The sequence below is a fragment of the Malaclemys terrapin genome, chromosome 1 (assembly GCF_027887155.1).
Source record: "Malaclemys terrapin pileata isolate rMalTer1 chromosome 1, rMalTer1.hap1, whole genome shotgun sequence".
Classification (NCBI taxonomy): Eukaryota; Metazoa; Chordata; order Testudines; family Emydidae; genus Malaclemys; species Malaclemys terrapin.
Window position 1 is genome coordinate 167,094,610 of NC_071505.1, and position 27,987 is coordinate 167,122,596.

Below are 27,987 nucleotides of genomic sequence, written 5' to 3' on the forward strand. Positions count from 1 at the left end.
TCGAGACTTACGTCTATCGCGAGAACGTGACCATTTGGCTCTGTGGATTCAGGCGGTGAAGTCATACAGCGGCCATCTTGTATTTGGGCACAAAAAGCTGCCTACAGTTCCAATGTCTTTCATCTGCGTCTGCCAGCTTGGCCGGGGCACCGAAGCGCCAAGGCAGCCATGTTTAGTTTGGGTAGCACGGCAGCCAGAATGGAAAGGATGTTCCTGCCCTTATCAAAGATGGCCGGAAAGTGTTTCCCCCACCGCCCCCAAATAGACGTAGCGTCAGCTCTTTCCACGCAGGGAGGGGCGCCGGGGGAGAGGAGGTCCTGTTAACTAATAGCGCTCGGCGAGCTGCTCGACCCCGCCCCCTCGCCTCCCAGCGGCCCAATCAGCGTGAAGTACAGCGGGGTCCTCCTCTCGCGAAGCGGCGTCGGGTCGCGGAGGGCGGCTGGGAGGGAAGCCGAAGGGCGGCGGGTCGCGGAAGGACGCTGGAGCAGCAGTAGCCGCTGCTGTTACTGGGACCCCAGAGCAGCCCGGGGCCCTCTCGTCTCTCCCCGCCGGCATGGCCGCCGTCGCGGGGCTCCGCGCCTCCTACCACCGGCTGCTTGACCGGATCGAGCTCAAGCTGCCGCCGCGGCTGCGGCCCCTGTACAACCACCCGGCAGGTACCGGCTGCGCCGCCCCCGGGCGGATGGGGGAGGGCTGTGGCTGCGCCCCGCTTCGGCTGGGCCGGGCGGGACCCGGCTCACCCTGCCCGAGGGGATGACGAGCGCTCGGGGCTCCCGGCCGGGGCTGGCTGCGGGGCGGCGGTCCCGGGTTTGAGGCGCTGGGAGCCCCCCAGCTCGCGGCACAGAGAGGCTGGGTCGGGGCGGAGCCGGAGTCCGGCCGGGGCTCGCTGTGACCTTGGCCCCGTCGCTCCATCTCTGCACCCCGCTTTCCTTGGCCTGTGGGAGGGCAGGGTGGTACCGCCACGGCACCTGCTTCCAGGGTGTGCGGGGCGGGCAGAGGTTGGGTTTCTAAATCATTGTTTTTGAATGGTAAATTGGGGCAAACTTATGAGGATTTGCTCTTCTCTAGGACAAGGCAGCTCATAAATGGCCTTCTGTTGAGGGTTCAGCTGTGGGATTAGCTGTTGGGGGAGTTCTGACCCACCCGGAGCCTAGCTGCCTTCAGGGAGTGTTACAAGATCTCTTTGGAAAAGCTCTCTGATCTTCACCAGAAAGACTTTCTTTAAACGTGTCTATATTCCAAACAGAGCTTCCTGTAACCAGAGGACGGTGAAAAGCAGAAGATCCTTAGAGTCTAGTAGGCACCTGGACATACAAACCTAGTGTACTGGGGAACTTGCTAAGAGTACAGGGATGGATGTAATAGATCACTATACAATAACTAAGGGATCCTATAGTCTCTTATTGCTTTTCTGATCTTGAAATGCACTTTGCAGTCTCAGTGATCAGTAATATTTGTTTCTGAAGGAACCAAGGTGGCTTTAAAAAATTATTTTGTTTTGTTTTTTTTTTTGGTTTTTTTGAGGCAGGAAACCTATTGGACATTAGGATATCACTTATGGATATGCCACTACAGGATTGTTGCTGTGGTGTTTAGCATCAAATTGACAGACACTAGGTTTTTCTTTAATAGTTGGTTTACACTTCTATAGAGTACGTGGGGGGAAGTATTGGGGAAACAATGAGTGATATTGTTGCTCTAACACAAATTAGCAAGTTTATTTTACTTATGGGAACATTCTCTGCAAGCTTTGAAATGAATTTCTTTCCCTTTAAAAAGAAAAATCCAAAATCTTGTAACTCTTCATTAACTGCAGTGGGGTTTCTAGCTAGTTGCATGTAAACATATTAAGTGTGTTGATACTGCCCTTTTACAGATAGTCTAATAATACAATAGCGATGATGCTGACACAGGTCTGAACTTGTTAACCATAATCTTCTTCAGATCAATCTGACTGAGAAAAGGGAAAAGAAACAGTAGGGATCTCTTATCTTCAAGTATAATCCTTTAAAAACAAACTGCTGCTTGTTTTCATTTTCTTATCTGAAATGAGCCACTTCTGGCTCAACCTTTGGCTTCTCCTATGTGCAGGTTCAGAAGCTAATGCTCTGTAGTTGAAGTAGCTCTAAAATAAAAGAAGCCAATGAGTTTTTTATTTAAATAAAAAACTATCTTCACCTGCTTTTTTTTCCTCAAGCAAGTGGTTCTTCCATTTTAGAATCTGCTATGTAAATAGATTTCACAAGATACCTGAGGAAATGTGAAGTCTTCCATGGACTGCTTTTTCCACTGTTTTTCTTTAATGTAATACATGTTCTTGACTTTTCATCTATCCAGAATGTGTTCTTGGGTGCATCATGATTATGCAGTAAGGGAATTTTGCTTTCAGTCATTTGGTCATTTTTCTACAACAAAAGTCTTCTCTCAAAATAAAGATTGCACTGGTTTAACAAGAATTGGTTCAGATAGTTTAGATTAATTTAGATCAGTGCAAACCCTTGTCACCAAATTGAGTAACTGTGTCTAAAACTTTTCTGTTATTCTAAGCTGACCAAAAATGAAGCCAATTTCAGTTAGCTGGTCCACGGTGATGATACTTCCTGGCATGTACATACACTCTTCATTTAAACTGCACCATCAATATTAAAGATTGTAAGCTACATTATGCAGGTTTGTGAATTTGGCCTGTGAGTTGAACTTCGGCCGTTCCTGCTCCATGCCTTTTCTAAATGTTGAAGCTGGAATTCCAAACTGTTGTAGTGATCCTGTTTCTAAAAGAAAGATATCCTTGTCAAAAGAACAATTGTCATAATGTGTATAGGCAGCTTCAGCGAAGGGTCAGTGGGTATGGAACTGAACTTCTTACTTTTGCCCCTTCTGTACCTGCTCTATGAATAGAGAGCTTCATTTCCAGGGCTATTGTGCACATTTAACTAGAACAAAAGCCATCCAACGTGGAAATATTCTTGTTTGTACTAAAAGGAAAGTGGTTAATGTACAGTCATCTGTCCTTGGTGAGGCCTAGTTTGATAGCCTCATTTGATAAGTGACTTTTTACCTAGATTCTAAATCGCTTGTGTCTGACTAAGAGAAATCCCTTTACTTTGACTTGTAGAAAACTTTGGCTGAAATGCTAAAAAAAATCTTGCATTTGGGTAATGTTTTTCAAACTTAATTCAGGATGCTAGAAGACAGTGAAAGCTTCTGACAAATGGGAGGTGCCAAGCCAACTCCCCCACTTCTGATTGGCTGCCACTTGGTGGAAAGCTAGTGTTAGCAGCAGAGAGATGTGACTTGGCTTGTGTTCTGTCATGTGTTCACTGTTTAAAGCATCTTAATCAGGGATGGATAGTCAGATTTCAGCAAGGGATTCATGAACGAAGCAGAGAGTCTATCTCTTGGTGTGACTTATATATTACTTCATCAGTGTACTGTGCCTTCCTTGTTAGGAGCAGGAAGTATAAGATGACCTTGTATTTTTATGACCCAAATTTATCCCTGATGTAATAATAGTTACACTGGGGACGAAGTGTAGACATGTGTAATTCATTCCAAGCTTCATAAAGTGTCTTTAATTTATTTTTATTCTGATGATCAAAATGCATGTGGAGGCTATCAATCAAAACGCAGCACTTTTGTCACATTCTTGAGTTACTTCTCTTCTGAGGAAGAGCTTACAAACAAACTGTTCTCTCCCTCCTCTTGAGTCTCTGAACCAACTCATTGTCAATTTAAAACCCCATTAATAATTTGAGGAACAATTTCTTGAGGGTTTTGTCAAATTTTTTTCAAGTATTAGTTTTAAAATTCCAAACAGATTCACATGCAACTTTTCCCCTCAAGTGCATGTGTGCTGGCTTATGGGATTTGTTACTGATCATTGCATTTGCTGCAGGGACACTAAAGTATTTTTAGGGGAAAATACATAGAAAATAATTAGATGTTTGCATAAATACATGCTTGGAAGCTTGTGGGCCCTATCACAAATACTGAACATAACTTGAACAGGCATTTTCCTGAATGTAGGAGTAAAACATCACCCACACCAGCATAAATGAACATGAAAATGTTTGTGGAAAAACCCCACCATAATCTGGAAGAAATAGGTACTGGACTTTATTGCACGGAAGGATGCCACTGATGCTCAGGCAAGCATATGAGAAAGAAAGCATTTGAATTTGGGGGGCCCTTGATTAAGATTATGCTATGAGTGCTTAGCACTTGAGCCTACTAGTTGCCATCACAGGTGGACGTAGGTCCATGGCCTGGCCCTCAGACTGGTCTTCTCTTTCTTAAGGCTTTAAATACTATGACCTTGACATGCAGTCAGTAAATAAACAGGCAGTGCATCTACTCAACCCTGTGCCACTCCAGGTTCCAAAATAAATACAGCCACATCCTCTGGAACAAGACATTATCCAGGCACCCTCCCTGGGAAGATCCTAAGACATAGCTGGAAAAAGTAGGTCAGACTTTAGACCTGTCTACCATTAGTGTTGCAAATCTAAAAGGCCTAGAAGGTGGATGGGAGGGAAAAGCTTAAACAGGAGTAAGGCTATGGATGAGTTTCCACACTGAGGGGGAAGTCCCAGCAGACCTATTTAAATCTGATTTAGTAAAGAAACTTCCCAGGCAGTGTCGAAGGAGCCAGGTAAGGAAACTTTCTATGCTATCTAATATTCAAGAATTGTCACTCTGTAGTCCAGGGGTGGGCAAGCTTTTTGGCCCAAGGGCCACATCTTGGTATGCAAATTGTATGGTGGGCCATGAATGCTCACGAAATTGGGGTTGGCGTGCAGGAGGGGGTGAGGGCTGTGGCTGGGGGTGCAGGCTCTCTGATGGGGCCAGAAATGAGTTCAGGGTGCGGGAGGGGGCTGGGGGTTGGGGTGCATGGGAGGGGAAGGGGAAAGGCTTCAGCTGGAGGTGTGGTGCTGGGGATGAGGGATTTGGGGTGTAGGAGGGTGCTCAGGCTGGGACCAAGGGGTTCAGAGGGCGGGAGGGGGATCAGGGCTGGGGCAGGGGGTTGGGGCACAGGGTGGTGAAGGCTCTGGCTGGGGGTGTGGGCTCTGGGTTGGGGCCAGAAATGAGTTCAGGCTGGGGAAGGGGGTTGGGGTTCGGGAGGGGGTCAGGCAGTGCAGGCTTCGGGTGGCACTTAACTGAAGCAACAGCATGTCCCCCCTCCAGCTCCTATGCGTAGATGTGGCTAGGCGGCTCTGTATGCTGCCCCATCCGCGGGCACTGCCCCTGCAGCTCCCATTAGCTGCAGTTCCCGGCCAATGGGAGCTGTGGGGGAGGTGCTTGGGGCGGGGGCAGTGCGCGCAGCCCTCTGGTTGCCCCTAAGCGTAGGAGCTGGAGGGGGTGGGACATGCTGCTGCTTCCAGGACCCTTTGCGTATGCTCACAGAGTGGCCTTGGACCCCACTCCCCAGCTGGAGCACGGGAGCAGGGCAAGCCCCAGACCCTGCTTCCCCAACAGGAGCTCGAGAGCTAGTTTAAACCAGCTGGAGGGCTGGATGCGGCCCCTGGGCCATAGTTTGCCCACCCCTTCTGTAGTCTATCATGTCTGAGTCAGTGTGATGTGATGGAAACCGCTACAATCATGGTTGAAAGCTCTTTATTTAGAGTATCACCAGGTTCAATCATCACTGGGCCCAGGGAGAACCAGATGGAATGTTGGAGTCTGAAGGTTCTGTGGCAGCTGGAATATGACCGTTAATCAGAAGGTGGAAGCAACAGCTATTTGGGGTAACAAAGATGACTGTGCTTCCAGCCAGGGGGCAGCAACATGCCCAAACTTTGGGGAACATGTACAACAGCATCACTGTTCACTACATCACATTCCATGGAAACAAGAGCCCCCATTTGGAGGGGGGGAGAGGTTACGCATGTGACTTCAAATTGCACCTGTATAACAGCATGGACTTTCAGCTACTTGTAATGACCTGCTATATCTGCCTTCAGTCTATTTACTGTATTCAGGAGGCTCTCCCTTCTAAAGAGATCTTAGTATAATATGCTGGTACTTCACACTTAATATAGTCATGAATGTTTTTAATCTTTGATTGTTGAGTAGAATGTCAGTGTCAAACTTTATAATTCAGCAATTTATAACCTATGTAGAAGTGCAAGCTACCAGTGATTATTGTAAAACTAGATCTGTGAATCTAATAGCATATTACAAAGGCAGAGTTACCGCTTGAAGTGTTAGGCTGTTCTAGCAAACTTCAGGAGTTGCAAAGCCTTTATACCGTATAAGAATAACTCTATTTTAGTTTCATGTTTACCAAGCAATTGTCTCCTAATGAGGCTTGATTTTACTAGTGCCAGCATAATACACTGCTGCTATTCTGTATAAGGCATTTTTCCCACAATGTAGACTGACTTAAAAATCTAATTTAGGGCTCAAATCTTGAATGCAGTGGAGTACAGAATATTGTTTAAATCCTGCTGAGTATTCATTTACTTACAATACTTACTCTTGGTTTGAGTATGGGTGCATGACACTCCAAGAACTGCTGTTTAAGCCATTGATACCTACTGACACCCCTGCCCCTGTTGTGTTATACCCTACTGACTCACATCTGTGTTTGCCTGCTAGTACATTTCTTAAATAGGCATTTTTATTAGAGTATGAGGATATGCAGTGTTCATCATATCCGGTACCTAGGGACATGCTAATGATGCATTTGCAGCTGATGTTCCCTTGCTGACCCAAATGCTAGGTCAGGTCATAGAATTGTTGTTTGTTTTTTTATAAATGAGTGAGAACAGCGGGAGCCTTCTAGGAGAGGAGGGGATAATGAACCTGGCATCCCCTAGAGGATTCTTGCCTATTCTTTAAAATGAATGGTACTGATGTGCATTAACCGTAAATACTCTCATAATGTAACATGGCAACTGTGAAAATAAAAAACTGCAGCACCATTGATGTAAGTCAGCACAATCAGATTCTCTTAGATTGAGAAGTACCCGCTTACTGCATGGAACAATGTGACATTATGACAGTATTTTTATCAAATATTACATGCTAAATCTGTCTGAATTAGAGAATCTCAGTCTAAGCTTTCTGGAATCTTTCTCTTGTTCCTTTTTCAGCATACAGCTAGTCTCTAATTCTGCAAGTCCATTCTCTATTCTAGGGAATTGATAGATAAAAGGAGTGTTTGATGGCACTATGCTGCAAGAGACTTCTTACAGCATAATAAAATATTAGTGAACTTATCTGAGATCAGTCTTGGTATCCTAAATGTACCCAGTACTATACAATGTATAAAATGTAACACCTTCTTGTCCTGAAGAACCTGTAGTCCAAAAACACAAGGGTGGATTCAGACAGAACAAACTGAATGGGCTGTGGGCTTTAATCTGTTAACAAAACTGCAATATGGTCCTGATTTAACTTGGTACTTGGGAACCAATCCATGTGTTTCACTCAATTTGCATTACATTCTACATGTTTGCTTAAGAGTCCTGAGAACTTTCTACTTTAATATAAGGGTACAATCTTGCTAACCTGTCCCAAAAACAGACCATTGTAGATGGTTTTAATTTCACTTGTCAACAAATGAACAGTCTGAGTATTTAATGCCAATTTTGTGGGACCTCGAAGTGTTTAGACTCACTCAAAAGCAGTTAGTTCTGCTGAAAGTGATGCTGGCACACTAACCAAGATCTCTCCATAAGAAGATAACTGCTATTTTAAAAATATTGAATGTTATATAGCTCGACATGCACCATAAATATGCCCAGCCAGGCAGAATTATTTTAATTTCCAAAACAAAGCAGAATAATGCAGGTCTTTTGCACCCCAGTGTCTCCCACAGTTCTGGACATCTAAGCTGTTCCCCTCCACTCTGCCGCTTACAGAGGCAGATTAGTGTTTTGACACCACATGATCTGGTTACGCTTCATCATGCACCAGATTTTATTGCTCCCTGGCATGAGGTAGTTGATCAATTGCTCCAGCCCCCATTCTGTGTGGGTGGAGGGGGTGGGGCGCGGTGTTCTTCCTTTCCTATTCAGTTTGGGCGATAGGAAGCAGTTTCTTCGTTTCAGCTTACATCTACCTGGATTGGTTAATGCGCTAATAGTTTAGTCCACCCTGCACCTCTACTGCAGTGCCTCCCTGCTGGCTCCTCTGCCCCTATACAGGTATGGCAGAGCAGCCAAGAAAGCACCATGTCAAAGTCAAGTAGTACTCTGTGTGAAGCAACCTTCCAAGACTCAGCAGATGGTGAGTTGTGTTGTGCCCAGACTGTGCCTGACCGACCCGAACTCCATTAGGTTCTGGGGCTACAAGTTGGACAGGCAGATGGGGTCCCCTTCCCACCAAAGTAGCCACAACTCCAATGTGAGACAAATGGAGCAGAACCCCAGTAGAGATCAAGGTAAAGCTCCAAAAGTGAGGAGGACCCCAGCCAGTCAACGTGGAGGGGTAAGTCCCAAGGGATGCCTGGAGAACAAAGAAAGGAAATTTGTGGGGCCATAAGTCTTCCCTAGTCTTACAGGGGGGCCTGAGTGCTCTGGAGAAAGAACCAGAGCTTCTAATCAGCTTTCCTCCCTCCCAATTTACTCAAGGGGGTTCTGACAAGTTCCTTCCACTCCCCAAGGAAAATGAGACCCAGCGGGGTTTCAGAAATGGCACATGCTTCTAAACTTAAGCACATCTAACAGATGCATATCTCCATATCCATATCCACATCAGATCATGCCATTATAGACTTCTGAGGTTTGACTGAAGCACAAAACACCAGTACTGAACATTCCCATTTAACCCATCGTCTGCCTCTGGGGTTTTTACAAAGATAATAGTAGTTGCAGGGAACCTACCTGAATGACATCTTGAATAACACTCCATTGCAGTCAGCGGAGCACCACGCCATGGCTCAGATGTTGAATCTCCTGCAGGTGCATGGCTTCATCAGTGTTCAAAAAAGTTTCTTGATTACATCCACCAGACTCATCTGGGCACAGAAATAAACACTTAAGAGAGGTTCCAGAAAATCCAGGATTCTGTCGTCTTGCTCCAGAGCTGCAGAAAGCCTACTATAGCACTATGTCTTAAACTGTTGGGCCTCCGATGTCATGCATAGGGATTGCTCCATGGCCACAGTCACGTAGCGGATGCCTTCAAGCCTTTATTCTAAAGGGGTAGGACAACTCCCTGGAATGCATGAAAGATTGAATATGGGTTCTAACCCAGATGATCAACTCCCTACAATACCGTGATCAGCCCACAATACTGTCCGCAAAGGTATGCCCATCTGCCTTCCAGATCCTCTAGTTCAGTTGCTCTCAACCTTTCCAGACTACTGTATCCCTTTCAGGAGTCCCCCAAGTTTCACCTCACTTAGAAACTACTTGCTTACACTTCTGTATTTTTGTCTGATTTTGTAACAACTATTACTAAAAAATTGTTTACTTTCTCATTTTACCATATAATTATAAAATTGGAATATAAAAAGTGTACTTACATTTCAGTGTACTGTATATAGAGCAGTATAAACAAGTCATGGGTTATGAAATTTTAGTTTATATTGATTTCACTGGTGCATTTTATGTAGCCTGTTGTAAAACTAGGCAAATACCTAGATGAGTTGATGTACCTCCTGGAAGACCTCTGCATACCCCAGGGGTACACGTAGCCCTGGTTGAGAACCACTACTCTAGTTCTCACACCTGACACCAGCCTGGAGGGCTGGGAAGCACACTTGAACCCAAACAGCTCAGAGCATAAACTTCTAGAGCGGAGTATGGGTAAGCTGACTCTGATTTCCAGTCTGCCCTTGAGGAGAAAAGTGTCCCGAGTTCAGTCAGACAACATAACTATGGATGTATATTTTAAGCAACCAAGGCAAAACAAAGTCAGGTGCTACATGTGGAAGCAATGGAAATAATGAGGCGCAGGGAACAATTTCTCTTAACTTCAGAATGATCTCTCAAAAGGGGATCTGAACTGAAAGGTGAACTGGCTCAGCAGGGTCAACAGCTCCTAGTGGTCTCTGAATCAGGTGGTTTTTGATCTCCTCATTCAAATGTTCAGCCTCCTTTTAGTTTACGAATTATATGGATGCAAAGACGCTGAAATACTTTACCGGAGAGACAGACTCTGGATCCATGGGGACAAATGTCTTATTACACAATTGGCCAAAGAGCCTAGTGCTGGGGTTCTCAAACTGGGGGTTGTGACCACTCACATGAGGTTATTACTTGAGGGTCATGAGGTTATTACTTGAGGGTCATGAGTACAGTAACTCCTCACTTAACATTGTAGTTATGTTCCTGAAAAATGTGACTTTAAGTGAAATGATGTTAGGCGAATCCAATTTCTCCATAAGAATTAATGTAAATGAGGAGGTTAGGTTCCAGGGAAACGTTCTTCACCAGCCAAAAGACTTATACACACACAGTATAAGTTTTAAACAATTTTAATACTGGTACACAGTGATGATGATTGTGAAGCTTGGTTGAGGTGGAGGAGTCAGAGGGTGGGATGTTTCCTTTACTGCTAAATGATGAACTAGCAATTGGCTGAGCCCTCAAGGGTTAACGCGCTCCCTCTACAAGGCAGCAGGAATGGAGGGAGGGGGTGTGTGTGTGTGTGTGTGTGTGTGTGAGAGAGATGCACATTTCCCCTTTAAGTACACTGCCTTGTTAATTAGATCAGCTTGCTGAGACCACAGCTGCTGCAAGCTCTCTCCATCCTGAGCCCTGGTGTGTCTCCCCCCCCCCCCCCGCTCTATGGAAGATGGGGTAAGTGGGGTGCAGGAGCAGGGGGGATGGGGACACCCTAACAGCCCCCCTCTTCCTTCCCTCCACCCCCACACAGCAAGCAGGAGTCTTGGGGAGCAGTTCCAAGGCAGAGGGCAGGAGCAGCACATGGCAGTGGGGGGAGGGACAGCTGAACTGCAGGCAGCTGCTGCACAGGGAGCTGGGAGCTGATGGGGGGGCTGCCGGTCCACCCTGGTTCCAAGCCCCCATCAGCTAGCTGCAACGGGCTGCTCTTCCTGCAAACAGTAGACAAAGCAGGTGGCTGCCAAACGACGTTAGAAGGGAGCATTGCACAAATTTAAACGAGCATGTTCCCTAATTGATCAGCAACGAAACAACATTAACCGGTATGACTTTAAGTGAGGAGTTACTGTACATGCTTACTCCTCTGTCTGGTCCAGATTCAACTACTGGTGTCAAGAGCACAAGACAAATCGAGGAATCCCAACCATTTTGGATTTTCTTCAAGAAGACATAGATAGCCTAGTACCATTACATGCCAGATCAGGAGCATGCTATTCACAGGATCCTTTTGCTTCCTGGCAGATAGCCCTCAGGTAGCCAGATTCCTTCAAGCAGTCCAGTTAGCCAGCCCAGCGGTCAGCCCATTCTTTCCAAAATGGGACCTACTGCTGGTGTTGAGGGCCTTGACCAGCCCATCTCTTTGACATCTGTGTCAGCATTTTACTTATCCATTAAGATTTTGTTTCTTAATAGCTGCCACGTCTGCCAGGCAAGTTTCAAAGCTGGCAGAGTTATCTCTTCAGGTTCCTTAAAGCATGCTCCATGAGGCCAAGGTAGTGCTCAGGACTCCAAAAAATCCATTCTTCCTGAGGTAAATTCCTCCTTCCATACTTCCCAAGTGTTTTGTGCTTCCTTTCCTCTATCCAAAATCTCAGTATCCAGCTGAAAAGATGTAGCATACCTTAGATGTCAGTGTGTTGAAAATCTGTCTCCAGCTTACAAAATCCACAGAAAGATTGGGCTATCTGTGTCCTCCTTCCACCCAAAATGCCAGAGACTTAGACATTCCAAGTCCTCTGTTGCTGGGTGGAAGCCTATAAAGCATTTTAAATTCCTATTCTAGAAGGGATTAAGGTGCACTCCACAAGATCCCTAGCAACTTCAAGGGCAGAATGAGCAAGTGAGTCCGCTTTGGAAATTTGCAAAAGTCTATAAGGTAACACCTTCATGAATCACTATGAGGTGGACTTTGTCTTCTAAAGAGGTCTCATTGGCAGGAAGGTGCTGCAGGTGGTACCCCAGAAATAAGGTAGCCTTTTTGAGTGAGCTTTCAAAAAGGAGGGTGGATATTCCCTTCTTTCCTACCAAATTTTATCCATAACCCTCCCTACAGCTGTTCACTACCTCCCAGATGTCCAGAATTCTGGGAGATGCTGGACGGCAGAATGAAAAACTTCTTACCATTAGTTTTCTTTTTGCTGGCAGCATCTTCCACAATTCTGTCTGCCCTAGATGGCTCGTGAGCCTAAAGTCAGATATTCAGCTGTCTTTATTGGTCTAATGTATGTAGTTATTTTGTTAATTCTGAAAAATCTTATGCAAGTTCAAGTTTTAGAGCTTTCCAATAAATCGGACAGTAAGTGAGAGCAGAGGGGACATGGCTAGAGCACATGGCACCAAAATGCTGATCCACCTCCTTGAGCTGCAGAGTTGAGGGGAGCCACCCAAATCTCCAGTATTGTGGGAGATGCTGCTGGAAGAAAGGAAATTATCAGCAAGAGATCTCTGTTCTACAAGCAGTATGGGTCTGGGAGCACAGTGCAAGAATGTAAAAACAGTTATTGTATTTTAAACCGTTACTGTTGCTAACTATTTTACAGGGCTTGAATTGCTTCAAAGATGTGTGGCAACTGATTTTATAACCTTAAGTTAGAGTGGTGATATGCTCCTGTACTCTTACTTTCACAGGGAATAGTTGCTGCCAACAGTGACAGTTAAAACATTTAGGACAATTTTTAATTGTGAGGTGCTAAAAATAAGGCACCCCGATTTTTTTCATAGGGTCTATAGTCAATGGAAAGTCAGCAGACTTGAAAAGGAAGCCACCGACTTAGGTGCCTAACTTCTGCGACTTGAAGTTGAAAGTTTTGACCCTTAGGTCTGATGTGTATTTGGGAGACACCAATATATAGGCATTTCCTGTCCATCTGCTCTCGGAATGTTGCACTCAAAGTCAATCAGAACTTAAGTTTCTACGTGAATTAAACGCTCCTGAAAATTGTATCCACCATGTTCTGGATCAGTCATACCTAAGATCCTGACTGTTCGTTGTCACTCAAGGTTTTTTTGTATGCGGGTGAGGATGGTGGCCCTGCTGGGAAAATTCCAATATGGATAATTACTTTTGCATCCTGAATTCCACTTTTTAATTGTATATGGTGTTGCAGCAGATCTGTTGTCACACAAGAGATGGCGATACTACAGCTTTTGGTAGAGACACTAGTCTGATTTCCTGGGTGTGCTCTCATCAGTAAAGTATTTTAGAATTCAGGGAGGAAAAAAAACCTTATGCTATGCTAGATATGTGGGACTAGTGTCATGAATTGCCATAAGAGCGGATCTACAAGTGATACAGCTTTCTATAGTGCCACTAGCTGGGACCACACTTTTTTTTTGTTGTGTTAGCCACAGCTGCATTATTCACACTGCAGCTATTTGCTCACTTGCCATTCTAATAACCTAGAAAACAAAATGGCCTTGGATACTACTGCTAAGACCATAATGTTGAAGAGGGGTTGTGGGTCAGGCTAGAAAGGCATTAGCAGAGCAGAGTAGAAAAGCTCTCACTGTATGGGCTGTGTTGTGCATGAGACAATACTACTCCCTCAACTGTGGGATTCATACAAATGCTTTAAAAAATACATTTTGGTACCATTACAGCTAAGTCTGAGCGTGTAATTTATTATGCCTTAACTCAAACTGTTGCGTTGTGTTTTTTTTTTTTTTTTTCTCCCCAGGTCCCAAAACAGTGTTTTTCTGGGCACCTGTTATGAAATGGGTAAGTATAAGAAGTTACTTTGCTGATATTGTTAACATTTCTGCAGGTCAGGGAATGATTTTCAGCCACCCAGGAGGAAAGTGACCAGTTCTTGGCGTGAATGGTCTTGGCCGTGCCATCAAAGAATTTGCTATTAAGGTCCTGATTATGTGTTTAAAATGTGGAGAGTGTCAGAATGACTATACCTTCGCTCTAATGGTAGAGAACACACGTGACAACAGTTTGATTCTTGGAGGTCAGCAAGAGATTCACAGCAGAGGGCTCTTCAGTGAAAGTGTAACAACTATTGCCAGGCCCAATGCAAAACTCCTCTGTGACAATGCGGTTCTGGCGGAACCCAACTGAGAGTGCCAACTCAGGACAAATTGCTCAAACAGGGCAGTTACAGCCCAAGGCTGGGGGTTTTGCCACCTCTAAGGCAAACCAAAACAGCCAGACTAAGAGGAGTTCGGTCTTACACCACTGGCTAACCGCAAGTCTCACAAGCAATCTCCTTAGACACTCCAGTTTCCCAGTATTACCACCAGTGCCACTCGTTATGGGGACAAATGGTTATGAAAACCAATACCCAAGTAAAAGAAAAAGGTTCTCCTGATCCCAAAGGACCAAGCCCCAGACCCAGGTCAATATACAAATCAGATCTTACCCACAAATCACGCTGTTGTCAATTCTTTAGAATCTAAAATCTAAAGGTTTATTCATAAAAGGAAAAAGACAGAAATGAGAGATTGAATTGGTTAAATGGAATCAATTACATACAGTAATGGCAAAGTTCTTGGTTCAGGCTTGCAGCAGCGATAGAATAAACTGCAGGTTCAAATCAAGTCTCTGGAATACATCCCCAGCTGGGATGAGTCATCAGTCCTTTGTTCAGAGCTTCAGTTTGTAGCAAAGTCCCTCCAGAGGCTTCCTGTGCCTCCACAACATTGCCCTCAAGCTGAAATTGGAATTGTATGTAGCCTTCTGATAATATAACTTCCATAAAATAGCTTTTTCCCTGTATGGCAGTGAGGAGCTTGCTATGTTAGTCTATGTTAACTAGATGGGTTGAAACTGTATATTTTCCTAGATAAGTCCTGCATGGCTCTCCTAACATATTAGGCAACATAAACCACATACATGATGCACTGAGAATACAACACAAGGCCTCTGGCTTCAAAAACATACAACATATAAGCCTCTATTACTCAAGTCAAAGGAGTTCTTACTGACCATAAGGTTTCGTCATCCTTTAGTGGCTAGAAGCTTCCAGTTGGATACTAAACAAGACTGATACTGTCCAGCAGAGGGCAGTGATACCACATAGGTAAAATAGTAAGACATTAGCCAGTATGTTAATCTTCTTTTTAGATAGTTTTAATAATCAGTGGTCCATCAATGTTTTTCTCACTTTTCTTGAAGATGTGAGTTCTAACTATTCTTGAAATAATTATTTTTCCAGCATTTCATTTACCTTTAAATTAAATTTAAATTAATGGCGATATTCTATCTCCTAGAACTGGAAGGCACCTTGAAAGGTCATCAAGTCCAGCCCCCTGCCTTCACTAGCAGGACCAAGTACTGATTTTTGCCCCAAATCCCTAAGTGGCCCCCTCAAGGATTGAACTCACAACCCTGGGTTTAGCAGGCCAATGCTCAAACCACTGAGCTATCCCTCCCCCCTTTGTATAAAGCTTAAGGCATCTGATGCCACACATGCAAGTGAGACAGTCCACTTTTTCAAAAGTACATCTTCAAAAACTAGGTTTATATTTAGACTGATTCTCATGTATGACCCATGGAAACCAATTTCTATCTTTGTATTTGAAAAATGGATGCCACTACTAGGCTAAAACAATGTTAAACAACATATGGTTGAGCCTTCTGATAGTTGGTGTATGTCTTAAACCCCTGGAGCTGGGGGGTTATGTGACTTAGTAGCTTTCATCTTAAAATTTAAAGTTTCTAGCCCTCATTGTTCCAGAAAGAAGCTTAAACATGAAGCCTAAAGGCTCAAAAACCAGAAGGTGAATAAAAATCCTAACCTATTAGCTTTAAACAAATCTCATAATTTTGGGGGAGCTGACTCAGTGTTGCTGAATGCTTGGCAATACTGCAGGTAATCTAATTGATCAAACCCAGAAACTTGCAGAAACCTTGATTGTGGCTAGATTCAGCTATGACCTACTTAGCATCAGTGAACTGGTGCAGTAACTGCCATTGTAAGTAAATTGTTGTATAGGACCAGAAGCAAATTATAGGGCCAGCATTTGTGGGACACTAAGAACTCTGCCATATGTCCTACATTAAATATTTAAACTTTGTGAGAAAAGGGAAAAAACACTGCCATACTGTACTATTGCAAACTCTAATAAAGATTGCAGCTCCATTTCCTGAACTGGGAACTCAGGACTTGCAATGCCAGATCAGACCAAGAGTCCATCTTGTCCAGTATCATCAAAGTCCAGCACTGGACACAAGAAACTGCACAGCGAAGAACTATGGAATACCCGGCTCATAGGAGAGAAATATTATCCTATTCCTTGTCAGTTATTGGCTGGCTTATGACCCAAAGTGTAAGTTTTCTCCCTGATATGTTAATTCTGATATTCTGTTTTATTAAATGTCTCATCCTCTTTCAATCGTACTAAGCATTTAGTCTTACTGATACTTGTGGTAGTGAGTTCCACAGGTTAGTGGTGGAAAAGGTAGACAAATCACTGTCTTTTTGTATAACAAGAAGGTAATTAAGAGCACCCAATCATAGAAGATTAGGGTTGGAAGAGACCTCAGGAGGTCATCTAGTCCAATTGACCTTTATGCCATTCATTTTTCTACACCTTTGTCTCCTCTTTAAAAACTCTTAATCTTTTTACTTTCTCTTCATATGGAAGTCTTTCCATGCCTATAAACATTTGCATCACTCATCTTTAGACTTTCTATTTCTGCTATTGAAATAGTGAGACTAAAACTGAACACAATATTTGGAGCTAAACTGCATCATCAGCCAAAATTCTCCTTGATCAGGACAATGAAACCAGGTTCTTTTCCAGGGTTGGTGCAGTAAACTTCAAATGTGGTAATGAATATTAGATTATTCCTTCCAATGTGCTCCACCTTTGTCACTACTGAAGTTCAGCTGCCATCATGTTGCCTGACCATCTTTCTGTTTTAGCGCCCTCTGCAGGTCCTTATTGCCTTCTCTACATGTGCTATAATGGTAGGCTACTCGGGTGTCTAAAATTTTCATATTTGAATGTAAATGTGTGGAAGATGTGATCTGTCTAGATTTTTAAACTAAAATCAGTTTAAAGCTTGAGGTAAGTGTTAAAATGGCATTCTCCTGTAGGATCTCAAACCACTCCACCTAGCAAGCTCTCTTAACCTGCTTTCCTGTAAAACAGAGTAGGTGGGGTAGTTACTCTTTGTAAAGGATGGAACCTGGGCATCCCTGGATCTTCTGAGTTATAAAAACAAATACTCCCCCACCCATTCATTGCCTCCTGTTCCCTTGTTGCTCCCTCACAAAAGTAAAAACTGAGGAATGAACATGTTTGCCAACAATTGCTCTGATCTCTCTGCTTTATGTGCTGTATTCCTTCCCCTCCCCCTCTGTCTTGTCCATGGAAATTGTAAGCACTTTGAGTTGGGAAATGAGCCTTGCATATGCTTTTGCATCACAAACTGCAGTGGGCTCTCTGGATACTTCTGCACTAAGAGGAGTGTTGGTGATAAGTAAGTGAAATAAATACTTTGCTGATTAAAGTTGGCTGTGTCTTTTCTTTACAGGGTTTGGTATGTGCTGGAATGGCGGATATGACCAGACCAGCAGAGAAACTCAGCACAGCACAGTCTGCAGTGTTAACGGCAACAGGTGAATGCATTCTGTTTCTACACCTCTGACCAGAATCCTCACCAGTTTGTAATCTTTTCTTCTTAAAATAATCTTCTTCACAAGATTAATGCTCAATTATACATTAATCTGTTTCACGGATTCTATTATGTGCTAAATTTTTTAACTTCAGTCTTTTATCAAAAGATCCCTCTTTCTATGATAAGCCTAGATATTTTCTGATAACTTACTTATATTATAGAGAGGGCTGTAGGTATTCTGTGGCCATGGAATTCACCACAAAATCCACCCCTTCCCAGGGAGTTGTTTCAGAATTTAAATTCACTTTTTAAACACTAGAAGGGCTTAGCTACATGGGAAGTTACACTAATAAAAAGCAGTGGGTGAATTTAAAGTGCTAGAGTTGTACCAGTATAGCTCTTCATGCGGACACTTATTCAAGTTTGAGTGGCCTTTTTGGGGCTTAGGTCATGGTGCTGTGGATGCAGTTTAAGCCAAGCCAAAAAGCAACTTGTATTTTAGTTGTCCACATGAGGATGTTAAACATCAGCAGTGAAGCTGGTGTAAGTACACTAATATAATTAAACCAGTATAACTGGAAAAACCTTCTTTGTAGATAAGCCCTAATTCTTATACTTTCAGGTTTCTCCATGTAAAATACGTGTGTAAGTCAGTGTACTGACTTCCTGAATTTGCATCCATCTGGAAACAGTAGCTTAGAAGTATGAATTACATTCATCTTAATGGGGTGACACTTAATTTCAGCATTATTAATTATTCCACTGCTGATCACTCCAGCATATCAGCTCTGTTAAAACCACATCCCAAACTGTTGCCAATGCCTTCTGATGGGCCAATGGGCCAAAAGCTCCACTTACTTGAGTCTTCCCACACACACTCTTCTTGCCTCTTCACAACTTCTGATAGTCACGCATTGTCAAGAATGTCTCAGGCCCTACTTTTCAGTTTTAAAGCATATGTAAAACAACGCAGTATCAAAACCGATAATGCTGGGATACCTGCACTGACTTCCATCTTTGACTACTTTTTTTTTTTTTTTTTAATTTAATTGAAACTGCTGCAGATTTTCTAGTCTGCTACCCCAGAGTGCCTTCCAGTCTGGAACCTTGCTGCAGAATTAAGGTCCAGCTTGCTGAGAAGTGTCATGGCACTAATGACGTGTAATGTGTCCATATGTTTCTGTTAGGACATGGTTCATATGCTATAACCGTTTGAATACCTTTTAGTGTCTGATCAACATTTCTCAAGTGATTTTTAATGTAATTAGATGTATGTTTGAGTATTTAGTGGTAATCTTTACTTTTTATCCAACAGGCCTTATTTGGTCAAGATATTCTCTAGTTATTATTCCTAAAAACTGGGGTTTATTTACCGTGAATTTCTTTGTTGGCTGTGCCGGTGGTTCCCAGCTCTTTCGGATCTGGAGGTATGTACATACTACTGGGAGGCTCTTCGCTATAAATACTCTTTATTTGGGTGGCTTCTGAATTTCTAGTATTTGTTAGCGCTCACTAAATAACAAACAGACCTAGGTAAATACAGTCAGGCTTAAACACTTTGTATAAAAAATCTTGCAGAACGATTAACTTTGCGCATCCCAGGGAACAATGTTGACAGTGTTTTTATGCCAAGCAAATGGAGTTAAGGTTGTAAATATCTAACATAACTAGAAGAATTATAGATAAGCAAAACTTTTAAAGGGATGCTATAACTTAAATCATAACCCTATTACTTAACATTGCAGAAGCAAATAAAATTTCTCTGGAGATGTCTGCAGAATTCTCATTCCTGGGTCTCGGCTACCAAGCATAAGACGCGCTCTTCAAGCTACCGAGGGTGCACTTGCCCTTTAGGCAACTGTATTGCCATAGGCCTGAACCTCAACCCCCCCAATCCTCCTCCCACTAGCCATGCATTTCTCTGGACTTCCCACTAGTATCCCTTGAACCATCCCATCAGTTCCTTCATTTAGCATAGGCAGCAAAAAAGCCCCTGGGAAGAGCACTCTCCAGCTTCCACTCCAGCTCTATTTCATGGGGAGGGCAAACCACAATTCCAAATGGCTACTTGGAATAATAAGCTAAAATGAGTCCAGAAGTGGTCAGCCATTTTACTTTGGAATCTTGCAGTAATTGTCTTGCTCAGCTGGTTGGGAGCCTTCACTTGTAATGTAATCAAAAGTTTAACTCAAACTTCTACCTGTAAATCAAATTTGATCTGATCTTCAGGAGTGTTTCTGCCTACAGATAAGGGTGCATTTTACCCTACTAAAGACTTCCTGCTACTGCTCAAATGTCTCCCAAAGAATAGTATGAAAAGGTTCTATTGTAGCTACTAGGGATGTGTTAACAAACTCCTATGATTGGTTTGCTGTATGCTGACTTTGCTTATGTTCTGTCTATAGGTACAATCAAGAACTAAAAGCCAAGGAAAAAGAGCAGCTGCAGCAAAAAGAACCTTAACGCTACTGGTCAGATCCAGCTGTGCACAGAACTTCCAGTGGGACCTAGCTTGACCAGTTTTAATCTTCTCGCATTGAGAAGGATGTGCTAATTTTTCTAAATGTCTAGAGAACAAATGTATTTCTTCAGCTGTAGGTAACATGCAGTGTCTCTGTATGTTTAAATAAAATATAACCTTTTAAGTTATAGCTGGTGTAATCAATTTACAATGTTAAGTCCATTTTGATCCACAAACATCTAAGCGTATTTGCTTTTCCAGAAAAAATTGAAATTCTTGGATGGCTCAGCTGATAAGGAGATTTGGACAGCTGATCAAGAGGTTCCACATCTGGCCTGGAGCCTAGTGAGTAATTAAATTATAGAGAAATGAGTCAATGGCTAAATAACCTTTGAGCATGGGGAAATGTCCACATCACAAATTATCACCACTCTGTACTAAATGACTTGTTAGCAGTCTCAGGAGCATGATCAGGAACAGATGGACCCTGGAGACTGAACTACCCTGGCTCTCTAAAAGGTGTCTCCTCAGATGAGGACTGACACACAAGGAAGGCAGCATATGGGGAAGTTTGCTTGCACCTATGCTGTACCTGGTCTCTCATAAGATTGACTCCAGGCCTGTGAAATCTCTTGTACATGGATATTCAGATTTCAAACTGACTAATTCCCTAAGGTTGTTGACTCAAATGCTAAGAATTTCCTTAAGTCTGATAAATTATGTTCCACTCTGTACTATACAGTGAGCAGGGAAGCGTTCACTTCCCCAGTGAGTGAGAAGACCTTGACATGCCAAGGCTGGAATCTCTTCACACAGTGGAACATGGCACATTGTGGCTAAATGTTTGTAAGGAGGCACTCTACAGCAGTGGCTTTCACCCTTTTTTTCATTGGTGGACCCCTAAATTTCAGATAGAGCTGTAGACTCCTTTGGAAATCTTAAACATAGTCTGCAGACCCCAGCTTGAAAACCACTGCTCTATATCGCCTGGAATGAGCAATTCCCTGGTAAGAGTGCTGTCCCAAGATGTTCTCTATCCCACCCTTTCAAAAAGATCTCTTCTACTTGGGAGAGTTGTGTGGGAGGAATTGTTCTCTTGAACTACAGTGAATAAAAAACCAGCATGGAATTTGAGACTTGGGTAACCATCTGGATGAAGGAGTTCAAGGTGAAATGATCTAGCCTCTCAAGTAGAAGAGAAAATAAGCTAAGCTGAGAACTGCTGCCTTTTAGCAGGCCCAAGCAAAATCATGTGTTGCCTGGACTCAAGCATATTATAACTAACTTATAAAATAGCTGGTCATTCATGGTTAGCAGTTGATCTTTCTTGCATGTGTCTACTTCCCATAAATGTGTGTGTTCTCACTCAGTGTTCCAAATCAATGACTATCTGTGGGGGCTCCTTCTTGGTGAATTTCCAAAGTAAAGGGATAGAGAGTCAGATAATACAGCTTACTCTAGGGCTAGAATATGGTGCCAACTTAGCAGCAACACTCCAGTTTAGAGCACTAGGCCTAATGCAATTACTCAAACTGGAAATTGATAAAATGCTGTGACTAACAGCCATCAGTTTTGTGGTAGTTCAGGACTAACCTTAAATCATCTAAAAGATACTGCAATGGAGAGAACCAATCAGCTATTCGACTGTAGTCTTCAGAAAAGTACCAATGACCTGATGCTGCTTAGGTTAAGTGGTCTGGCAGTATCCCCCTCCTAAAGTCTTAAGCCTCCTGGCCCTGCCAACCACTTGAACAACTTCTTGAAAAGCTTCCACAACATGGTAATTACTGCTGCTAACACAATCACTGCAATCTGAGGTGAATTTTGTATCATGGAGGTGGGGAAACAGTTGGTTTCATAGGTGTCTTATATACACAATAGAGGTAGGCTTATGAGTCTAAATTAATCTCCCCCTGCTTTGGGCAAACCACTATAGGCCACTGATGCAGCACTGTCCAAATTTACCTGTTTCATGAAAATATATTTGATTAAAATTACATACTGAATAAAGGACTTCTCATCCTTCAGAAGCTCTCTTCATTTTTTGAGTGCTGCAAGATACCAGACCTGAGGATCTGGCCTTCCAGAGTAGAGAGCTGTCCTGCTGCAGTGTGCTTTGAGAGGCATTAGAGGACTACAACTAACACCTTGTTTTCTCTCTCCTGTCCCCCAACCCATATTGGTTCTCAACTCCTATGTTTAAAAGCCACTGCAGCTGTACAGACTTACCATTAAAAAAAACTACAGCTGGCCTATGCCAGCCAGCTTGGGGGCCTTGGGATGTAGCACTGCTTCATGGCTGTGTAGACGGCTGAGCCTGGGCTCTCAACCCCACAGGGCCCTAGAGCCCAGAGGTCTGCACAGCCATGAAATAGCCTTGGAGCCAGAGCCAGCTGGCATGGGCCATCTGGGGTTTTTTCTTTGCTGTGTAGACCTACCTTAAGTGGAGTTGGACAGTTACAGTAGATGGTGGTATATAGTTTAGAAAAGGCAGCTTCTACCCTCCCCTAAAGAGCAAACAAATGAAAGCTACTGAATAGCAAGGTCATAACAAGGGGCAGAGAGTAGGCCCTCCCAACCTCTAACTGAGATTTTTGTTTTTGAAGCGGGGGGGGGGGGGGGTGAGGAGGAGGAGTTGTCCATGTTGCATAGGCAAAGCTCTCTGCTCTCAAAGTCTCGGGAACATGTAACCAGAGAGCAGGCCCTCACAACCATGGATGGGCAGGAACAGCAGGTTTTTGCCATATTAGTATTTGTTACTAATGACAAGCATCCCCTTCCTGTTTACTTGTCCAGAGAGGGATAGTCATTGTGGCAGTCAAGAGCCTGAATTTAACAGTTTCTCTAAATGTCAGTTTTGCCTTTAAAGAAAATCTTACAAATATTCCTGCCATTAGTTCTCCCCTATTGGTTCCATAATCAAAAGGAGCTTGCCTCACCAGGAAGGCTTTTTCTAAACTCCACCAACTGCTAATGTAGTATATGAATATCCATTTAAGATACTCCCACATACATCAGCATTGATAACATTCTGTAGTCAGAACTGTAGGGGGATGCTACTGCTGTACAGGGCAGAGTTTTTGTAGGTAGCTAGATAAAGGGCAACATAATCCACCACCTGATGAAGTCAACCTCCATCCCGTGAGCAGAGGCTAGCAGGACACCTAACCTACTTCCCGTGTTATGTGCTGTTGCCAAGCTAGTTGCACCACAGTCCCCTCTCAGTGCATCCTACAGTTGATGAGCCAGAAGCTCATCTCAGCACTGAATCATGAGATTCTCCTAGTCAGATGTAGACCAGTGGCAGGCCCACTCTGCATCAACTAGCATTACCTCAGCAGGCCTGACTTAAATTCAGTACCTGTGACTAGTAGCATATTCAGTAACTATACAGCCTTTTCAAAACAGGATATTTATTTTTAATAGGAAGGCCAAGGAGTTAAAAAAAAAAATCCAGCTGTGGCCTACTTAGATCTTGCCCCCTCCACCCATCCCTGTTAGGTAGGTAAGGTAACTTCTTTAGCCTCCCTCTGCAAAGCCTGCATCCAGCTGTTCAAGGGAACAAGCTCTGTTCCACGCTCTCAATGATTTCTCAGTTGAGTGAGAAGGTAGATGAGGTGATATTTTTCATTCAACCAACACTGCAATTAATTGTTAAGAGTCCTACTGATCTGAGGCTCCCCTGGCCAAATAAATCTTAACTTTACTGGAGGTAGGGCAATTAGGTTCTTCCCATTTAATGGCCCAGCCCTTTGCCTCATGACCTTAAAGCATTCTAGCCAAAGGTAGTAGCAGCTCATTACTCTGTTTCCTGGTTGTTCTTCCTGACAACTCGTTTTGATTTAACTCCAGTGTAAGACAAAACCTCCCTTATAGGTCAGCCAATCAGCATCTGTAGTATTCATGAATACAGCAGCCCCACCTCCTTCACATTTCACTGCAATTCAGCTGCTGACAAAGCAGCTTCACCATCCATTCCAGCCCTTTCTGTGCTCCACTGCAGCTGGGACAGGGATGGGTAGAAAGGAGAACTGAATCCAGTTTTATCACTCCTTCTACAGCATGCTATATCTTGATTTTGGAAATGTATTCGTTCTAGTACACCAGAGCCTGCCCCTTCAAGGATCACTCCCACCCTGCGGTTGCAAGTATTAGCCAAACACTGCTTTAGAACATATCTTAAGATGGTTTTTACAGTGACAGTGGAGAGGGGAAAGGTTAAAATAGGCATAGTTACTCTTGTGAAAAGAAGAATAAAGGTAGTGAGCACCTACTAAGTCTTCAAATGCATTAAAGGCTGTTATAAGGAAGACTGGTCAATTGTTCTCCATGTCCACCAAAAGCAGGACACGTAGTAACAGACTGAATATGGAGCCAGGGGAGATTTAGGTTAGATAGAAAGCTTTTCCTAACTACAAAGGTTATTTTGAACTCTGGAATAGGCTTCAAAAGGAGGTTGTAGAATCCCCCTCATTGTCCAACCTGTTCTTAAAGCATCTGCCAGGGATGGTCTACATTTACTGCCTCAGCCCAGGGGGTGGAACTTGATGACTTCTTGGGGTCCCTATCAGCCCTACATTTCTGATGTTATGTTCAAACTATTTCAGAAACCTGGTTTAAAAATTCTGTTTCAGCATGCTACCTGGGGAATGTCACACATACACAGGAAGTGACTCAGAAAGGGTGACAGTACAAACTTTGAAGATTTCTTTCACTCCACCTACTTATTTATAAACCCAGACAGGCACAGAGGGTCCTTCCTGCACACTTTTGTTAATGAAAGTTACCAGGGCTCCTGCATTTCATTCCCTTCTAGTTGCTCATCCTCCTGATGAATTTTCTTTAATTTCATTCTTCCCATCCTCTCTCTCTCAATTCTGTTTTCCCTTCAGGTATGCACACATCCCCTCCCATAGCCTTTTCTCCACTTTCCCACTCTACCCTTTATGCTTGCCCAGATGCTCTAAAACCAGGTGTCTAACAGTTTCAGCCTGAAGGCCAAATATTTAACAGAAAAGGCAGGACAATAATCAGTACTTTATTTCTCCGGGGGCAAGTAGAGCATGGTAGGCTCCTGTCCTGCTTGCCCTGGGGCTCCTACAACCCAGCAGAGAAGCAGGCAATGGAGCAACCATAGCTACTACTCTCTCCTCCCCCTCCTACACTGCAGAACTTGTACAACAGCAACTGCCATGCTAGAGCCATGCAAAAGGGAAGAGACAGCTGCTGTTCAGCCTACTAGAACTGCAGAGGAAGTGGGAGAGGTTGTGCTCTATACCTGATTCAAATACTTGCTTAAAAAAAAAAAAAATCTAAACAGATCTCCAGATGACTAGTAAAGCTTTATCTACAGTAGTTGACAAATTCTATCCATAACACACTACTGGGCAGCAGGCTGTGTGTTGAAGAATTGTCCAAGGTACAGTTCCAAAAACAGCAGCATTCCTACTATAGCTGGGCTAGAAAAGAAGTTTCTAAAATGAGTTCAAACACATCGATCCCAGCCCACAACAGGGGGGAGCTTGTTAACCCATCTTACCGTGCACTTGACAATCAAAAAGGAATCCTACAAAAAATGGTAACATGGGCAAATTGCTAAGCACACAGGAACAAAATCAGTAAGACTAAGGCACAAGATGAGTTACACTTCGCAAGGGACACAAAAGGCAATAAGAGGAGATTCTTTAAATACATTAGAAACAAGAGAAAGACAACAGAAAGTGAAGAACCCCTACTTAGCAGGGAAGGACAGCTAATAACTGATGAAGTCAAAAAGGCTGAGTGTTTAAACACTATTTTGCTTCAGACTTGACTCAAAAGGTTAATGGTGACCAGATACTCAACACAATATTAACAACAAGGTGAAAGGAACGCAAGCCAAAATAGGGAAAGAACAGGGTAAAGAATATTTAGATAAGTTAGATGTATTCAAATCAGCAGGGCTTGATTAATTCAGCCTAGGTACTTAAGGAATTAGCTGAAGCAATCTTGGAATAGTTAGCAATTATTTTCAAGAACTCCTGGAGGATAGGCCAGGTCCCAGAGGATTGGAGAAATGCAAACTTTAAAAAGTGGAAACAGAGCAGCCAGCAAATTATAGACAAATCAGCCTAACTTTGATACCCAGAAAGATACTGGAACAAATTATTAAACAATCAATTTGTAAGCACCTAAAGCAGGGGTGGCCAAACTGTGGCTTGCAAGCCACATGTGGTTCTTTTACCATTTAAGTACAGCTCGCAGAGCCCCCCATACCCCACCAGACTGGGGGGGAAGCTCAGGACCTCTGCCTTGCAGTGGGGTGGGGGCTTCTGCCCCGAGGGGAGGGAGGTCTCAGGGCTTCAGCAGGAGCAGGCTGAAGCCCCAGCCCCCGCTCCCGGCAGGTGTGCCCCGGCTCTCAAACTTCTGATGATTGTCATATGTGGCTCAGAGGACCAGTAAGTTTGGGCACCCCTGGCCTAGAGAAGAATAGGGTTGTAAGAAATAGCCAGTGTGGATTTGTCAAGAACAAATCATGCCAAACCAACCTAATTTTCTTCTACAGTGTTACTGATCTAGTGGATGGGGGAAGCAGTAAACATGATGTATCTTGATTTTAGTAAACCATTTGACAGTCCCACATGACATTCTCAAAAGCAAACTAGGGAAACACTGTCTAGATGAAATTACTGTAAGGTGCGTGCACAAGTGGTTGAAAGACTATACTCAAAAAGAGTAGTTCGCTATCAAACTGGAGGGTATATCTAGTTGGGTACTACAGATGTCAGCCCTGGGTCCAGTACTATTCAATATTTTCATTAATGATTTGGATAATGGAGTGGAGAGTATGCTTATAAAACTTGCAGATGACACCAAGCTGAGAGAGGTTTCAAGAATTTTGGAGGATGGGATTAGAATTCAAAGTGACCTTGACAAATTGAACGACTGATCTGAATTCAACAAGATGAAATTCAATAAAGACAAGTGCAAAGTACTTCACTTAAAAAGGAAAAATCAAATGCACAACTACAAAATTATTATCCATCATACACTGGGGGTAGTACTGCTGAAAAGGATATATTGGTTATAATGGATTACAAATAGAATACGAATCAATGTGATGCAGCTACAAAAAGAATATTCTGCGGTGTATGAATAGTGTTGTGAGACACTGAAGGTTGTCGTCTGCTCTACTCGGCACTGATGGAATACCGTGTCCAATTCTGGATGCCGTACTTTAGGAAAGATGTGGACAAATTGGAGAGAGTCCAGAGGAGAGCAACAAAAATGATAAGAGATTTAGAAAATCTGACCTATGAGGAAAGGTTAAAAAAAAAAAAACAGTCTTGAGGGGAAAAAGGGCTGAGGAGGGACCTGATAACCTTCAAATATGTGAAGTGCTGTTACAAAGAGGATGGTCATCATACTGAATGATTACCTTTAATAGATCAGTGAGATGCTGCAGTAGGTGCTTCCCATCCCCTTTGTGTTATCGTTACAAAGAGGATGGTCATCAATCGTTCTCCAGGTTTACTGAATATAGGAGAAGTTCTAACAGGCTTAATCTGCAGTAAGGGAGATTTAGATCACATATTAGGAAAAACTTCAGTACAGATATTAAGTACTCCCAAATATTCAAAGAGATTTACAGTTTTCAGCCAATTTTAGGGAAGAAGGTGGGAGAAGTATTTGCCTTTGCTTTTTGAGCCGTTAGAAGTTTATATTGCCAAGTTTTCCTCCACAACCACAGGTGCTAAAAAAAAAAAATTTTTTTGTAAGTGAGATAAAGCCCCAACTCCCAGGGTCATGTAAAGAAAAAAAAAATCAGTAATCAAGTAATATGATCAAGTCCCTTGAGTTGGCAATACTGCATGTTTAGCTTTAGTAGATCAGCAAGATGCTGC

The 27,987-nt window shown here is 43.2% G+C and overlaps 1 protein-coding gene across 1 annotated transcript; it reads left to right on the forward strand.

Moving 5' to 3' along the window:
* The first annotated feature begins 424 nt into the window (after positions 1 to 424).
* MPC2 (mitochondrial pyruvate carrier 2) lies at positions 425 to 20,292 on the forward strand. The gene is made up of 5 exons (XM_054046328.1): positions 425 to 656; positions 13,751 to 13,791; positions 17,560 to 17,644; positions 18,959 to 19,070; positions 20,049 to 20,292. Exons 1-5 carry the CDS (start codon positions 554 to 556, stop codon positions 20,104 to 20,106), a joined length of 399 nt encoding a protein of 132 aa, XP_053902303.1. The 5' UTR covers positions 425 to 553; the 3' UTR covers positions 20,107 to 20,292.
* Positions 20,293 to 27,987: the final 7,695 nt, after the last annotated feature.

Bases quoted from the DNA above. Each gene is read 5' to 3' on its own strand.
- MPC2 (XM_054046328.1), top strand. From the start codon at position 554: ATGGCCGCCGTCGCGGGGCTCCGCGCCTCCTACCACCGGCTGCTTGAC. The intron at 657-13,750 runs GTACCGGCTGCG...TTTTCTCCCCAG, and splicing joins CCTGTACAACCACCCGGCAG to GTCCCAAAACAGTGTTTTTC. The intron at 13,792-17,559 runs GTAAGTATAAGA...TTTTCTTTACAG, and splicing joins GGGCACCTGTTATGAAATGG to GGTTTGGTATGTGCTGGAAT.